We start from the raw sequence: 17,662 nt of genomic DNA, 5'->3' as shown, positions 1-17,662 counted from the left end.
ATTTTTTATTTGTGATTTTTCTCGTCACGATTCATTCATTTGCACTTTCCACGTTTGTAATTTCATGGTGTAATATAACAAGCATGTGATCACAAGTAAGATATCACTCGATCACATTTTACTCATATTACATCACGTGTGATCACATTTTGTCCACAGTGGGTCATATTTTTCACGTTATGTCACCTGCTCACAGTTTCACGTCAGATCACAACGTTATACATACGTCACACATGATCACATAATTCGTGCTGTGTTCCGGGTGGTGATCACAGGTTTTTCACGTTGTGCCAATTTATCTCATCTTATTCACAATATGCCACATGATCACATGTTGGTCACTGACGTGATCACAATTTTCACATTTTTATAACATATATGTATATTTTGTTATATTTAATATTTTGTTCGTTACATCAAATGTGATCACGTTTCACACGGTCATATCACTGCATATTCATGTCAATGTCACATATGATCACATTCATGTCAAAGTATAAGTATCTGATAACTTCATGCTACATCAGGTGACCCCATCTTATTCAAGTTATGTCACATGTGATCAAACATCGAGTGTGACACCTCAAGTTATCCCATAACTTGAAGCAGATTAATTTTGGGGTATTGGGAGACACATTCTGACATCAGGGGCTCAGGGTGCAGTGATGGTGGGGGGTTTAATGACGTCAGACAGGTGGTGGTGCGGCACTAGTAACATTATAATGATGTGGGGCATTGGTGGAACAAGACAGATGGTCACGGAGCTGCCTTGACGTCACAGCGAAGGGCTGGCACAGGCAGACGTCAGAGTGAAGAAGCGCAACGCTGAGGGCGTCATAGTGGAGGAGGGGCGGGGCCAGTGAGTTTATATCTGCTCCGCGTGGCTTCTTTTGCACCTCAGAAAGCCAGAGCTCGCTGGAGATGAGCCGGACAGCCCGCGCGCAGAAGAAGCCTTTACGCAAGCTCCGCTCCACCTGAACCATGAACGACTCGGTGCTGCTGGCTGACGGCGGCTCCCCGCGCGGCCCCCTGCGACTGGACGTGCGCTCTCTGGTCACCTCGGCCAGCATGTTCGCCGTGGGCGTACTGGGCAACGTGGTGGCCGCGGCCGTGCTGTGCGCGAGCAGGCGCGAGCAGAAAGAGACTGCCTTCTACACGCTCGTGTGCGGCATGGCCGTGACCGACCTGCTGGGCACGTGCTTCACGAGCCCTGTGGTGATCGCCACCTACGTGGCCGGCCGGTGGCCCGGCGGCGCGCGCCTCTGCCACTTCTTCTCCTTCTCCATGCTGTTCTTCGGCTCGGCCGGCATGTCCATCCTGTGCGCCATGGCCGTGGAGCGCTACGTGGCCATCGACCACGCCTACTTCTACTCAAAGCGCGTGGACAGGCGCACGGCGCGCGCCGCTCTCCTCGCCGTCTACGCGGCTAACGCCGCGCTCTGCGCGCTCCCCAGCCTCGGCTTCGGGAGGCACGCGCGCCACGTGCCCGGAACCTGGTGCTTTCTGGACTGGCGCGCGACGGACGCTCCGGGCGCAGCCTACTCCTACCTGTACGGCGGCGTCATGCTCGCGCTCATCGCCGTGACCGTCGCCTGCAACTGCGCGGCGTGCCGGTCGCTCGTGCGCATGAGCCGCGAGACGCGCGCCGGAGGCACCGGGAGGCGCGCGCTCGCCGGACTACCCGCCGTGACGTCGGCGGCGGAGATCCAGATGTTTTGGATGTTGATCATCATGACCGTCGTGTTCCTCATCTGCTCCATCCCGCTGGTGGTGAGTAAAGCGCAGACCGCGGCGTCTGTTACTCCCTGTTACTCCGTCTGTTACTCCCCTTCACTCCACAGGAGCGTTTAGGACACCAGGACATGCTCCTGTCCGCTGCCAGGGGCCTATCTAGAACTTTTAGATTTGGGGGGCACAGGAAACAAACACAGAACAGCGATGCCCTGTTTTTTTTCTGGGCTTTAATTAAATCTGTTCATTATTTCCACATGAATAAAGTAGGTGAGGCTTTGTTCTGAGGGGGTCCTGAGGGGTCCACTAATCAGACTTTCAGCAACAAACAACACAGTGATGTAGCAGCACTGAATACATTCAGTAGATCATCTAGAGACTTAATTAACTCTGTAGGTTTGTTTACAATCTGCTGAACTCTGTTTTCACTTTATTTGGTATCCAAGTTCAAATCAGTAGATGCTTAACCTGTAACACACACACACACACACACACACACACACGTCTCAGCATCCTCCACACGCCGTTATACACGCTGACACCATTCTGTACCTGGAGCTTCACTCGATTAGGTTTCAGTTAAGGTTAGAATTAGGGCCAGGGCGAGGGGTAGGATTAAGTTTTGGGTTAAAGTTCAGGCTAGGTTTAGCATTAGAGCCAAGATGAGGCTTAGGGATAGGTTTTGGGTTGAGGTCAAGGTTAGGATTAGGGCCAGGGTGCGGGTTAAGATTAGGTTTTGGGTTGAGATTAAGGTTAGGATTAGGGCCAGGATTAGGATTTGGGTTGATGTTAAGGTTAGGATTAGGGCCAGGATTAGGTTTTGGGTTGATGTTAAGGTTAGGATGAAGGCCAGGGTGCGGGTTAAGATTAGGTTTTGGGTTGAGATTAAGGTTAGGATTAGGGCCAGGATTAGGTTTTGGGTTGAGATTAAGGTTAGGATTAGGGCCAGGATTAGGTTTTGGGTTGATGTTAAGGTTAGGATGAAGGCCAGGGTGAGGGTTAGGATTAGGTTTTGGGTTGAGATTAAGGTTAGGATTAGGGCCAGGATTAGGTTTTGGGTTGATGTTAAGGTTAGGATGAAGGCCAGGGTGAGGGTTAGGATTAGGTTTTGGGTTGAGATTAAGGTTCATCAATATAATTATTACCAAAAGTAAGCTGAACGACAAAACTGTGTTGATGTGTTTTAGTCATTCATGAGAAAAGGATGTGTTAGAGTCTCACACACACACACACACACACACACACTATCTATGCTGCTCATCCTCCTGGGTGGTGGAGGGTGCTGGAATCTATCCCAGCGCTCACTGGGCAGAAGGCAGGAAACACCCTGGATAGGCCACCAGTACACCGGCACCTAGGGGCAGCTTAGCATCTCCAGTTCTCCTCCACACAGAGAGGACCCTGGCCATCCGGCCGGGGAATTGAACCCAGGCCAATCAGTTCACATAGACAGAATATAGAGGTATTCATTTAGGCTGCCCTCACTACAGGTTATACATGAGTCTAATGACTAGAAAGCTCAGCATGCATTCAACTGCAAAAGAGCAAGCGGCATGATAAACGATCAAACTGACTAGTTTGATACTCAACTCTCTTTGGCATAGCCTTACAGAGCAGCACTGCTGAAGGGACACCGTGCACTCACCTGTTTGCTCAGGAGATTAACCTGTCGCATTATTAAACACAGCGTCAGCTCTTATAGCTGACTGGTAAATTCTCTGAAAGCAGATTTTCACCATAAAGATAATTGATGCTTTATTAATGATGGCTGACTGTCTCACTTTCCATAACTGGGGTGGCCAGACAAGCAGCAATGCTTTATTCTAAAGTGGCACTGGCCACCTCTTAGCTACACCTCTATACACTGCTTGGCATGTACACCCAGACTTTCTTGCTTTTAGCTGTACAGTAACTGGCCACTTTATTAGAAACGCCTCTCTTGTACACTCTCAGAAATAAGGATATGAAACATTTTGAAATATTCACTGAAATATTTAAGCTGTACTGACTCCACACGCCCCGCCTCGCCTCCAGGCTTTTATTCTACTGCTCCGTTTTAAAAACTAGGAAAACATTTTCACCGGGAAAAAACAAAATCGGGCCTTAAAACTGCTGTTGTACCTTTACATTGTTACCTGCACAGAATCGTTATTTCTAACAGAGTAGCTCCACTTTGATGGTGCACAGTTGACTGTGGCCATCTGTTGATTCAGTGGTCAGTTTCTGACCGCAGAACAGCTCTTGGATGGATAATTCTCAGGCTAACATTGACATGTGCCAGAACCCCAGCAATGATCAACACCCAAAGGATATCAGGTCAACAGCAGCCCTGTGGTCAGATATTGACCAGTCATTAATGGGGTACCCTGGGGGGGGTTGTCATACACTCACCAGCCACGTTATTAGGTACACCTGTTCAATTGCTTGTTAACACAAATAGCTAAATCAGCCAATCACACGGCCGCAACTCAGTGCATTTAGGTATATAGAGGTGGTCAAGACGACTTGCTGAAGTGCAGACCGAGCATCAGAACGGGGAAGAAAGGGGATTTAAGGGGCTTTGAACGTGGCGTGGTTGTTGGTGCCAGACGAGCTGGTCTGAGTATTTCAGAAACTGCTGATCTGCTGGGATTTTCACGCACGACCATCTCTAGGGTTCACAGAGAACGGTCCGAAAAAGAGGAAATATCCAGTGAGCGGTCAGTTGTGTGGACGAAAATGCCTTGTTGATGTGAGAGGTCAGAGGAGAATGGGCAGACTGGTTCCAGATGATAGAAAGACAACAGGAACTCAAATAACCAACCAGAATCTCTGAGGAACGTTTCCAACACCTTGTTGAAAGTCTGACATGAAGAATTAAGGCAGTTCTGAAGGCAAAAGGTGGTCCAACCTTTTACTAGCAAGGGGTACCTAATAAAGTAGCCAGAGAGTGTATAAATCTTGTTTGGGTACTATGTAGAACCCTGTTTTGCTAATAGCATATAGCCTGTACCTGTACACCTACATAGTGAACCTATAAATTAGGTGGAGCTCATAAAGTGGCCTGTGAGAGGAAGCACAGGGTAGGCGTTTCTAATAAAGTGGCCAGACAAGGTAGCTGTTTCTAATAAAGAGAATGGGGAGCATAATAGGTCCTTACATTTTAAAGTCATACAGACAGGCTCAAAAAAGAAGGTACGGCTCAATGTTTAGGTCTCAAATGCAAAATCAACATTATACTGATAAAGATATGATGACAATAGTAAATGAGTCACTCACATCCTCAGAAGATGCATCCCTCACCAAGTGTTGACTCTTTCAATGCACTCCCAAACATTTGCTTGGGGAAGGGGTCTGAAGCACAGCCTACTTTAAGCCAGGGGTTTCATTACACAACTTATACCCTGATTTTTTTGGGTCAGCTGTACTCGACAGTTGGAGAGAGTCGAGTCGTGTTTGAGGGGCGCAGACTGAGATTTACAGCCTCCCGATCGCGTTACGGCACGGCGGGGAGGCAGACCCAAATGCAGAAATGAAAAGCCAGTGGAAAGCGTGTTTGGAAGGTTGTGATTGAGGTGACCCAGAGCCAGGCTCAAACTGTACCGATCGGTGGTCCATGGAGTTACCGCTGCCCCAATGGGACACACAGGTGACAGCTAATGCACCTCAAAGAAGGGAAAAACGAAAAGGCGAGAACGTCAAACAAAAGAGACGTTGAAACCAGCGTGTTCAAACAAAAGCTGAACTAGAAAGATGAAATAAGAGAAAGTAAACGAAGCACACCTCCCCTGTTAAAACGAAGGGAAGGTAGACTTTATTCGAGCAGTTTGCCCTTGGACAAGCAAACGCCTTTTCTGTTTCATGGAACCCCCCCTTTTTTTAAAGAAGCTTTGGGACTGTTACTCTTTTATTCTTTCTTTAGTTTGGGGCAATTTCTTTTCTCAGCCCTCTTTTAGTTTCTTTTCCTTAACAACGCAAAGTACCGTACAGGTCACCCCTCTACAAAGGTGTGACAAACACCTCTGTTTGCCACAGCCTTAAGTAGAGGAGTCCACAGGTGTGTCCAGTTGGGCCTAATCAGCCCGAGGGCTTCTGGGAATTGGAGTTCCCTGAAGTTATGGCCCCATGCTGCTGTCGCCCTCTGTTGGCATCAGGTGGCGCAGGCTGGACACGCTGCTGCCGTCGCCCTCTGCTGGCAGCAGGTGGGGCCGGCTGAACCCTTACAGCTTGATTTTTTAGACCCGACTCTGAGTGAAATCTAGTGTAAACGGATCAGCGGCTCAATCTGAACAGACTCTTACAACAGCCAATAAACACTGAGAGTGAGAAAGTAAAGAAAGAAAAATGGTCAAAAGTCTCTCACATGTGGAGCGAAGCTTTTTAATGAGCAAAGTTTAAGCTCCGATCTAGTTTATGTACATAAAACCCTAGAAAATACCAAACTGATCACATTTTAAATCCATGAGCTTCACGTAGACGTGTTCATCTGCTGCTTCTTTAGTGTGTCAGAGCAAACAGCAGAGAAAACAGCAGCAGCAGCTCCATGTTCGTTTATTTGGGTTTCCAAGTTACAGAAGAATGCAAGAAATCGCGTGAGTTCACGCAAATTCACTAAGATCTGTTCGGTTCAGCAGCAGAGTAGCGTGTGATCCCTAACAGCTGGACCGTGTGAGATGACCGTTTCTTGGAATCCTTGGCTTTATGAAATGTTTTTCCATACGTTGCATGCAATTACACATTTCCACCAGAGAGGTCTCCAAATCCCCAAGACTAAAATAGTGCAGCTTTACATCAGCTTGTCAGATTCCGTTACCTGAGCATGGGACCAAGAATACAACCTAACCCTAATAGCTGTCTGCCTGTCTGTAGTGTGTGGTCACTTATCATGGACAGTAATACAGACAGTTTTCCCTGAACAGAAAACAACACATTTATAACAGAAGCCAGTGGCGTCTATTGTTTATGAGCATTGTTTAGCTTGAATCTTAGAAATGAGCAGGTCTGCACACAATATGAAAGAGCAGGGTTCTATCATTGTACTGTCACTTTGAAATACAGGAGCGTCTTTTCAAAAGCGATGGGTTTATGTACGACTGCAGAAAGAAATATACCTATATTGGAAAAGTGGCATCAGTGCTAAATGCAGCTTTGTTCTCACAGACTTTTAAAAAAATTAGATTTAGTAGTAGGACAGAGGGACCAAAGCAGGAATGCCAGAGATCGATATCAGTAGGAAACTGAATTATTCAGGTTACATCTTCATACCAGGTTAGTTGGTTCTATCTTAACAATCCAAGGATTATCAACATTTCTCAGGAGCAAAGGAGGAATGAAAAGAAGGATAAGGAGAGTTACAGGGACGAGTGCTCTCAGTGTGAAGTGCGGTTATGCATTTTTGTTCAACATTTGAATCTTTTCATCAAGGTTGATGGCTCTGGCTTCAGTTAAATGCATAGTGGAAAAGGGTTTCTGAAGGTTGATGAAGTGTTGAGAAAAGAAGGGATGAAAGAGGAGTGAAAGAAAACAAATTGGTGTGTACTCGTGTTACTGTGTTTACTATGTACAGTACTGTGAGTGACCACCCCTCATATATTTAAATTCCAAAGTTCAGTATTGGAAGTTGGTTGCATATTCTGCTTTTCTTTCTCCAAGTAATCCAAATTTAGACTCGTCAGTCCATGAAACCTCAGTCCACATCTCAGATGTCCAGTTACGGACTGTGTTGTTGTAGCTAATCATAACTAGGCAAGTTGGAAACAACATGGAAGCTTGACTACACAACAGAAACCACACCCAGTCTGTCTTAATCAGTATGTAAAAAATCATTCACATGTCGCTGTTGTCGGAACAAAACCGTGTATCTCCGTTTTTGTCGTTTTTCAGTTTTTGCTTCATTTAAAAATGCCTTTTGTTCTTTATATTTTGCGTACATTTCATGATGAATGGACCAAAAGAAATGGCCTAAAATGACTTGGAAAGACGTCTGGTTCCATTGACTTACATTAAACGTAAAGTAGGTTTTTTCCTTCTCCTGTAAAGTGACCATTTTGGAGACACAAGGTTTTGTTTGGACAACAGTGATATACAAATAAACAGCATTTGAAATGAAGAATGCACTGTTAATATAGGTATTTCTGACTTACGTGCCACAGTTTCTCATTAGGTTGAATGGGATTTTTGCCAGCGTTCTGTGAAGCTTGCCCAACCTTGCAACAGTTGAGATAAATAGACTACATTTGTGTCCAAAGAATTCCATAACCATCCTCTGTTTTCTGTCCTCTTCCCAGGTGCGCATCTTTGTTAATCAGATATATGGACCTGCTGAAATCGCTGCTGGTAGGAAGCCTGATTATCGCAGTGACCTTCTGGCCATTCGATTCGCTTCCTTCAACCCCATCCTGGACCCGTGGGTGTACATCCTGTGCCGGAAAAGTCTGTTCACCAAAGGCTGCGAGTGGCTCAAGCGCACTGTGGGCCACAGTAGAGAGAGGCACGAGCGTACGCTGGGCTGGGTGAGCAGCCAGCATTCGCCACCGTCATTAACACACAGCAACAATACCAGTTACGCATCGCTACGCATGCCGACATGCAGGAACGCCGCGGAAAAACAGACCACAATGGACACCAAACCTTACGTGGACTTATCTCTCCGCCAGGCATGGGACTTCGACACTGCAGTGGACAATTTCCATCCATTCAGCGTGGAGCCAGTTTTGGGTTCAGAGAGTGAAACGCCATCCAGCTCTAAAGTGGACAATGTTGGGTCCGTCGGGTGCATTCATTCGCCGATGTCCTGCACTAAGGACCATGAAAACAAAGCTGAGATGGTCACATGCACCTTCAGCACGCCGAGCTCCTGCTTGTCAGAAAAGAGCGTCGGGTAATATGAGATTTCGACATGACCAAACTATAAATTTCAGCACAGTATCAAAAAATGGAAAAAATGAAGATTTGAAACTGTTTGTTACTTAAAGCCCCAGGAAACCTAAATCCGTGCTTTCCTTCTTAGTGGTGTTGCTCTTGTGTGTGTGCAACATACTTTTACAAAGAATAACCATGGCCATCGTTACCTTCTAGTCTTAGGCCCAATTCCATTTCTTACTTTTACCCTTATCCCTTGTTTTCAATGGTCACCTTGCCCCTTGGCACTGAGTTACAATGGCTAGTGGTTGAGATCTTCCCTCTGAAATGAGCCCCTCTAATAAAAGAGCATCACTTCATTATCAGCTACCAGCACCGCTCTGTAGGCGACCCTGCCCGTCTGCAGGGACAGCAGAGGAGGGGAGAGTTCAGCTCCTCACTGCTGGGCTTTAGTTACATTTAGGGATCATACGCCTTCAAAGAGGGGGGCAGTTATTTATTATCACCCCCCCCTAATTCTTCAGTGATGTGAAGCTGAAGTCGGATATTCTCCAGATTCTTGTACGGATTTTCCCGTTCCACCTTAAATGAAGCTGCAGTTACATTCTGGCGCACCAGTCATTAGAACTGCTGGACTATTTAAGGTGGAACGGGAAATTTAGCCGTCGAGCTGCCGAGATATCTGCATGCTATTGCCAGTTTTTAATGCTTGTTATGAAGAAAAGGACCGCAATACATTGAAAAGTCATAAAACTAAGATAATATGGTTATGGTTATTGTCATTTTTCAACAGAAAATCCTCCCATTCGTGGCTTTCTTTGGTCGCTTGCTCAGCCATCTTTCCTTTTTCCTCATATCGCTCCGTTTGGAGCCTCTGAAAAACCTGTTTGGAGGGTCGTGTAGCCCCAACACTTCACCCTACCCCTCTATCTCAACAAGAATCGGGACCCCCTACCCCTAGATATGAAAGCGCACAACAGAGGGGTAGGGAAAAGTGGTAGGGACGAGGGATGCAATGGGATTGGACCTTAGATAATGCTTACATAAGCAGTATCTTCACCAATCACAAGGTTGGAAACCACACAGGTTTAACAAAACTGTTCCTTTATGTTCTCCGTCTCTTTGAGAAAGCTAACCACCAAGCGAAAGCTTATATGGCAAACCTAACCGACATGCCCAACTGTCATCTGTCTGTTTTGTTTGTGCATTCATTTATTTACTTGTTTGTCCATCTACACATTTGATCAACCAGGCAGCGTTCCCAATCTTCAGTAAAATGAAAAAGAAGCTTACTTTCTTTCAGACGTCGCCACGTAAGAGCCAGATGGTGTCTTTAGAGAGCTGTGAACGCAGTTAAGTAGTCCACTACCTTACGTAGATCCTATTTCTCTCATTGCTTCATTCGCACTGTTGGGTTTTCTTCTGCTTCGGTGGTGTAGCAGGTTGGGGGTGTTGAAGTGAAGGATGTCAATTCTGAGTACTCATTAGAATATTAGGCCACGCCCAAACAATTCTCAGATAGGCCTGGTCAGCACTTTTAAAGCCATGTTTTATATATACATGTTTTTATATTTCTATCTTATTTATTTTTTTTTTTTCATTTGTTTCATTTATTTGTTTGCTTGTTTTTTTGTAACAATAATGTCAGAGGTTCCACACCAAATTCTGGTCAGTCAATTTAGCATATTTCCATCCAGAACTCCTGGATTTTGCCCCTTTAAAATTATTACACGCATGAAAAGTATGACCTGCTGGTGTTTTGCTGAAGGGAGCGTATTCTGACCAACAGATGTCAGTGTTGCCTGATTTTTGTAACGAGTTCCTGGAGTTTTATTACGCTAAGATAATTTTCTAAGGTCAGTCACGATTAATGCACAAGCTAACTTTAAATCTAATAAGTTTTCCACTGAACAAACTCTGTATTAGAATACAGGGGTCAGTCCTCAGATAGGCCTGGTCGGCATTTTTTAAAGCCATGTTTTATTATATTTCTTTTTTTTTCTGGTTGTTTAATATAACACTCAACTGTAGTAGCATACAAGCATTATTAGTGTTTTACACTGTGTTCCCTGGGACTTTATCACAGTAACTGTATCGCCGGTGCGCCCCTCACTCTCTTTAGGGCGTCTCCTATGTATCATCGATCTAGGAAGCCACTGTCAGTGATCAAAACTAGGCTCTGGGTTCAGCCTATAAGAGTAAAGTGGGCGGAGAATGGGCGGGGCTACACCCACACTCAAACGCCTGGGCAGGTTATACATTCAAGGGCTTGTTTAAAGCTCTGTGGGCTCAAAACATTTTAACATTTAAAATATCGAAAATTTGAATCGAGTTGTATTGAATCGGAAAATATGAGTATCGTTCCGCCCCTACATGCTATGGTGCTGCTGGATCAGTGATGAAGAACTGAAAAGTTGTGACAGGCACAGTATGCATGTTAATATTACAGTGCCTTTCTTATTTGTCATGATTATTTCTCATGTTTTGGCCCAGATTGTAAATGTGAGTAACAATCATGTTCGTACTGTGCACACGTTAAGATTTCTAGCAAAGTGAATTCTGTGAATTGACATACTTTTGATACCAAACGATCCATTTCTGCGGATCAGGAATGAAGTATTTCCGAACGCGTAAGACGTTCTGCTTCTGCTCTTTTATACTCGCCAAATGTGAATGTGTAAAGGATTATTTATGTGCTGCTCTTTGCTGTATGATGTTGGCCTTGCATGCTGGGTTAATGGTGTAAAACTGTGAATTATGTACTGACAATAAAAATGAAAGAATTGTTCTTGTAGATTTCTTTTGATAATCTTTGACCCCCTACACTCAGTGTTTACTCAGGGACCACAAAACAAAGACCGCTAGCTGACCCCTGGTGCTGCAACTATAATCGGTCTCTGCTGTTGTAAATGGGATTTTCACTGTGCCCATTCAGCCAGAAGGAGGCAGCACAACACAGGAGCACGGACTGTGGCTGAACCTGAGGATTCAGTCAAATTGGACCTGAAGCTGAACTACAGGCACATGCAAAAGTTTGGGCACATCCTATACTGAGAACACACTTCTGCACATTTTAGTGCACAACTGATGTTTATTTGCCGAATCCAACCTAAAAATACAACAAGTTGCTTGGATAATAGTTGTGGCACATAATTTGCGTTTTATGTTTTCCCAGTTAGTTAATCTCAGAAAATAAATAAAAATCAGGCGTTAAAACGTGTAGACTTGATGTCCAAATTTACTCAATGTTGTTATTCATTTTAATATGACTTTCCAGTACTAACACTATTTAGAAATGCATATATACATACATTAGAATAGAATTTAGAATAGTTTCCCCAAATTATTCATTTATGTTTGTTTATTTGTTTGTATGCTAATTTGTTTGTATGGATACAACAATAATAATAATTATTATTATAAGTAAATAGTATTGTATCTTTTTAAAAATAATTAATGACTAATATTTTTGAACTAGAGGTTATACACCAAATTCTGGCCAGTTAATTTAGCAAAACTGATAATAATCATCTTGAATTTGTACCTTTAAAATTATGAAACGTATGACCTGCTGGTGTTTTGCCGAAGGGAGCATATTCTGACCAACAGATGTCAGCGTTGCATGACTTTTGTAATTCCTGGAGTTCCTGGAGTTTTATTACACTAAAATTGAAAAGCTACAGCACTAATCGGATCATTTTCTGAGGTCAATCATGATGAATGGACCATCTAACTTTAAATCTAATGAAAGTTTTCCACTGGACAAACTCTGTATAGGGGTCAGGCTGACCCTACCGGCTTGCGGTCATTTACTGCAAGTATTTAGTTATGCAGGAAGATCCATCTGAAGATTAAAGTACCTCCTGCATATCAAACTGCAGATGACCATAATGCATAATTCATGAAGGCAAACAGAATTCGAGAAGAGCTCTTCATCTTAAAGGACCTTCAGACTGTGTGCATGGAGGTTATATTGACGATACTTTGGGGGAAATATAGAATGTACCTGTAAATTGTGTGGTCATTTCTATTCCTCAGTGACTGGACAGAATACTTGGTTACTGTACCTAAGTATTAATTTGTGTACTTTACCTGAGAATTACTAAAGTAATTATAAAGTAGAATACTTTTGCTCCTTAAATTGTTACATAGTCCTTCAAAGTATGCGTTATAAATCTCATAGACTAGGAGTTTTTTCCCTTTTCTAGTTTTTCCCTCACCAATCATTTGAGTTCCAATTTATTGTTTTTTTATCGTTAAAACGTCCAATCGAATTCATGTCAGTGTAAAAACTGTAGAAACTGCCCACAAAACACCACCACCACAAAAATGAAACACCCTGGCTCTTTGTGTTATGTGTAAAATTGTTTCCTTTTCTACTATTATATACTTTTTTGGCACAGGACCCAAACCTTCTCTTGTTCTATGGGAAGGTTTTCATTCCGAAACACATTATAGACAATCACATATGTCTAGATCAGCCATTGATCTACTGGTAGATCGTTAGGATCCTTTACATTGTGATATAAAACCATCAAAAAAGCCAAAACACATTACAAAAAGATCAGGAACCAACAGAAACAATTCATGTTTTCTATGGGTTTTCTCAGGAGGGTGATCGTGTTTCAATCCCAGGCTATTTGGGGTAATTTGAGGAGATGACACAGATCCTTAACCCCGTGCAAATCAGCCAGTCATATCAAACCCAGAATACATTTCCAGACCTCTACTCATCAAACTAATTCACCTCCAGCAGAGCTTTAATGCATGGTGTGAACAGGTCCTCTGGATCCAGCTCTGAAGGGTTTACCTAGGCAAGAGGCAAGATGTGAACTGTGCAAAACTTCTGAGACTCACCTTCAGTTCCTCAAAGAACCTGCAGACACGACTCCAAAGTTCAGTCTTCGAAGCTGGTTGATCATTTTCTAAAGTAATCAAACCTTTTCAGTGATGTTGGGGTCTGGACTCTGGGGTGGTCAGTCCATCGTTCAGCTTCTCTGTTTGGTGTGTCCGTCTCCTTTTCTCAGCGAGGTTCTTCTTGATCAGCTACACGTCCTTCAGGCCCATAGCGCTGAGTGGTCTTCTCACAGTGGAAGGATGGACAGAAACACCTGTGGATGTTTTCAGATCTGAAGCAGCTTGATTTTCTCCTCTCTCTCAGAGATGAAAGCTTTAAGTGCTGTTAATCTGATGGGGGCAGTTTTGGTGTCTATCAGGTCTTCCGGGTGGTTGTTAGAAAGAAAATTTTTTCTGTACCTTTTAATCATTTTTGGAGACTCCTGTTGTCACAGATTAACTTTCCTGTGTATTTGCAAGTGGATTATTGCGAATCTAATCTCCTCAGAAACATCTGAAAAATGAAACACGTTGCTGTTATCGGAACAAAACCTCGCATCTCCAGATTGGGAACTTTACAGGAGAAGGAAAAAACTTACTTTGCTTCTAATGTAAGTCAATGGAACCAGAATTTCTCCTATGTCATTTTGAGGTATTTCTTTTGGTCCGTTTATCATGAAACTTACACATAATAGAAAGGGCAACAGGCACTTTCAAATGGCATTAAAAACTGAAAAATGACAAAAATACAGATACGAGGTTTTGTTCTGACAGCTGCAACTTGTACCTCATGGCTGTTTTGACTTAAATGAATATGAATAAGGGAAAGGCGGCCTCAGCGCTGCAGACAGAGTGTAACGCAGTGTGATCACATGGTGTGGTCTTTAGCACAAGAGCGCAAAACAACCGTATCTCATTTTCCACCTGCATCTGTTTCCAATAGCATAAATCTGTAGAAATGTAGGAGAGGCACCATCTAGTATTAATTAACCTTAACCACACAGAGAGGTGCAGGCTGAGGCCCCTGGGCCGCCGGTGGGTCGGCTTGTGTGAGACAGGCTCATTAGGAGCCATCCAGCAGATGGAAACGTTCTTTCTACAGCTAGTTTGTTTGAAGCACCAAAGCTACAGTCTGTAGGATATCAGTGGAATGACTGTGATCCTTTACACGCATGGAAGGATGGAGGCATCTCTCTTTTGAGAAACATCATAAAAGGAAAATAAATATCAAAGAGTTCTTCATAATGCTATTTCACACACATTTTCATCTTCACTAACCCTTTTCTGCACAAGCCCGTGCTTGTGCTTCTTCGGCTGAACTACACACCTAAAAAAGATGGTTCTTCAAGGGTTCTTTTGTAAAGAAACCGGTTCTCTGTAGAACCATGAACACTCAAAGAACCCTTTGCATGGTTAAAGGGTTCTTTGCATGGTGAAACAGTTCTTCAGATTGATGGAGAATTTTCTACGAAGCACCAAAAAGGGTCTTTTGTATTGTAGCAAGCTTCATGTCGTAACAATAGACAAACCCTTTTTGGTGCTACACAAAAATCTTTTAAAAAAAGGTTCTGTATAGAACCATATACAACGCATTCTACGTCAATCTGAAGAACAATATAATCATGCAAAAGGGCTTATTGAGTGTTCACGGTTCTATATAGAACCATTTTGTCTACTAAAGAACCCTTGAAGAACCATCTCATCTCAGCATGGTAATTTTCCCTGCTGGAAAAACCCATAGAAACCATTAAGTGTGTCTGTTGGTGTCTGATTGTTTTTTAATGTGTTTTGGCTTTTTTAAAGGGACGATATTACAATGTAAAGGATCCTATAGGTTTAACGGGTGAACACTGGCTGATTCTAAATTCATTTGATGGTTTTGTAATGGTATCTGAAAGGGCTCTACAGGAAATTAGTGGTCTCTATTGGAAGCAATTAAACCAATTAGAAAACAAAACTGGGCAGTTTTAATCCCAATGGCTTCTAGTTAGCCGTTTTCAGCAGGGTGTGAACTGTTTCTCACAGCAGGGGGTTCTCAGCCCTCGCCTTTCACTCCTCATTGCTCACTAGCAGCTCAACACCGGGGGTCCCATGCACTGAGCCATCAGTTTCAAACACAATCCAGACGCATTCTGTTGTGTCTGAAACTGCCACATGAGCCTAAACACGCAGTTTCGTATCGTCTGTACTGTGTATATTGTATTGTTTTGCACTTGTGTTTCTGTGTTGCACCATGGTCATATAGGAATGTTGTTTAATTTCACTGGCTGTGTTTACATACAAAGATTTGTGCCAATTCGTATAAATCTGAATTAGTTCACTACAAGCAATCTGATCCGAAATAACACAAGTCCAGTCAGAGTGAGATGAGCAGCAGTGAGCAGTGATTGTGTTTTTAACTGCTTTAAAATGACGTCAGACTCAGGAAAACGTCCTTCACACGTCCTTATTAAAGAAGGCCGAGAGGAAGACGTCGTGCTCTGAGACGCATAAGCTGGACGTCCGTCCCACCGCCGTCTTTTAAAGACCAGAGCATGAACTTCGTCTCCTCTGCAGACCAGTTTCTGCTCCGCCGTGTTGAACGGTATAAACTCTCACTGTGACGCGACGCACAAGCAGAACGGACTTAAACTTTCCGATAGGGAATGTAATTGGATACAGGAGTTTACACGGATATCATTCTATTATTTAACAGATTATTTAAAGGATTACCCACCTCCATCAGTCGGATACCTCGAATTACGCTTCAAATCAACTTCTGGTTAGTTTTATGTTTTATGTTTAGTCCGTAAACAGTGAATGATGCAGTGCATCTTTACAGTGCAGTGCAACTTTACACAAAAGAATCTGGTCAAAATGATGTGTTTGTCCAATCAGGAGGCAGCCGGTGTTCAGTGTGATTTGTGTCTGCAGCTCAAGGTATAAAACATTGATTCTGCTTTTCAAACGTTTCCATGCGAAACAGAACACCAGCGGCGAAAGCTAATCTGCTTACTGTTTACTTTTAAAATGTGATCAATCTAAATAACTGATGTCAAACTCAAGTGGTAATCAATGGCTTAAATTGTGATCTGGCCGAGTTTAACCTTATTAACTTTTTGGAGTTACATTGACTCAATGACTGTTCAAAAAATAGAAGCATTATTTGCGTAAATATTAAAGTCCACCGGGGAAGACCCAGGACACGCTGGCGTGACTATATCGCCGAGCTGGTCTGGGAGCGCCTCGGAATCCCTCCCAGGGAGCTAGTGGAAGTGGCTGGGGAAAGGGAGGTCTGGGCTTCATTGCTCAGGATGCTGCCCCTGCGACCCGAACCCCGGAGAAGCGGAAGATGATGGATGGATGGATGGATGGATTAACTTATTAGGATTATATGTCCATTGGATTTCGCAGGGAACACCTTTGTAACTCGCACATGTGGCCAGTTAAGGGGTGGCAGTGGGGAGTGGGCATTCATGCCAACTTCAGCCTTGTGCATCTGTGTCGGTTGAAGTCTCAAGGCTTCAAGTTTGTGGGTATGGGATGGTTCTGGCTTTAACTTCATGCCTCTAGAGCAGTGGTCACCAAACCTGGTCCTGGAGATCCTGGGATCCTTCCTGAAGAGTCTAGATCCAAATGCAGTCTGCCATACCTGCTTCTGCTAATGAACTCCTTCAGAAGACCTTGATTGGCTGGATCAGATGCGATCGTGTTAGGTGAGGGGAGGAGCAGCATGCTAGACCGCAATGGGAACTAAACTCTGGTGACCGCTGCTCTAAAGGAAGGCCACAGAAGACCTCTAATGGCCACTAGGGGGCATCCAAAAAGAGACTACCCCTAAATGTTCTTGATGCTCCTCCAAACTGATTTATTTTCCCAAATAATTAATGAATTAATGAATGACTTTCCCTCATAGACTTCATTCACATTCTTTTTCTGTCACAGAAGAACATGAGCCACAATGAATAGCCCAGTTTTTACACACGTTTACACAAGTGTTTGTTCTTTTCTTACCAAATTAGGTACACAATAAAGAACATGTTTACCTAGACAGACAGATATGGGCTAATAACAAATATAATCTCTATTAAACTTAAATTGATATCTTCTATTTTTTAAGTGAAGAGGAAGAAAGAGAAAGCATTTATTTTTCATAAAAACAGCTTTATTTCTATACAAGAAACATGGTTGTACAAAAATAAAGGATAATAATAATAATAATAATAATAATAATTTGATGCAAATACTGTGGAAAACTATTAAATGTCTTCTAGAA

The 17,662-nt window shown here is 43.4% G+C and overlaps 1 protein-coding gene across 1 annotated transcript; it reads left to right on the top strand.

Moving 5' to 3' along the window:
* The first annotated feature begins 981 nt into the window (after positions 1–981).
* Positions 982–8,914, top strand: ptger4c (prostaglandin E receptor 4 (subtype EP4) c). The gene is made up of 2 exons (XM_017722628.2): positions 982–1,770; positions 7,998–8,914. The coding sequence occupies exons 1-2, from the start codon at positions 982–984 to the stop codon at positions 8,592–8,594; spliced, it is 1,386 nt and encodes a 461-aa protein (XP_017578117.2). The 3' UTR covers positions 8,595–8,914.
* The last annotated feature ends 8,748 nt before the right edge of the window (positions 8,915–17,662 follow it).

The sequence above is a fragment of the Pygocentrus nattereri genome, chromosome 19 (genome assembly GCF_015220715.1).
Source record: "Pygocentrus nattereri isolate fPygNat1 chromosome 19, fPygNat1.pri, whole genome shotgun sequence".
NCBI lineage: Eukaryota > Metazoa > Chordata > Actinopteri > Characiformes > Serrasalmidae > Pygocentrus > Pygocentrus nattereri.
The sequence above is the reverse complement of the archived record's forward strand: the minus strand, read 5'-3'. Positions and strand labels throughout refer to the sequence as shown.

What these genes read in the sequence shown, in the direction of transcription:
- ptger4c (XM_017722628.2), top strand. Translation starts at nt 982, where the DNA reads ATGAACGACTCGGTGCTGCTGGCTGACGGCGGCTCCCCGCGCGGCCCC. An exon ending in TCTGCTCCATCCCGCTGGTG is followed by an intron (nt 1,771 to 7,997) that starts GTGAGTAAAGCG and finishes TCCTCTTCCCAG; the next exon opens with GTGCGCATCTTTGTTAATCA.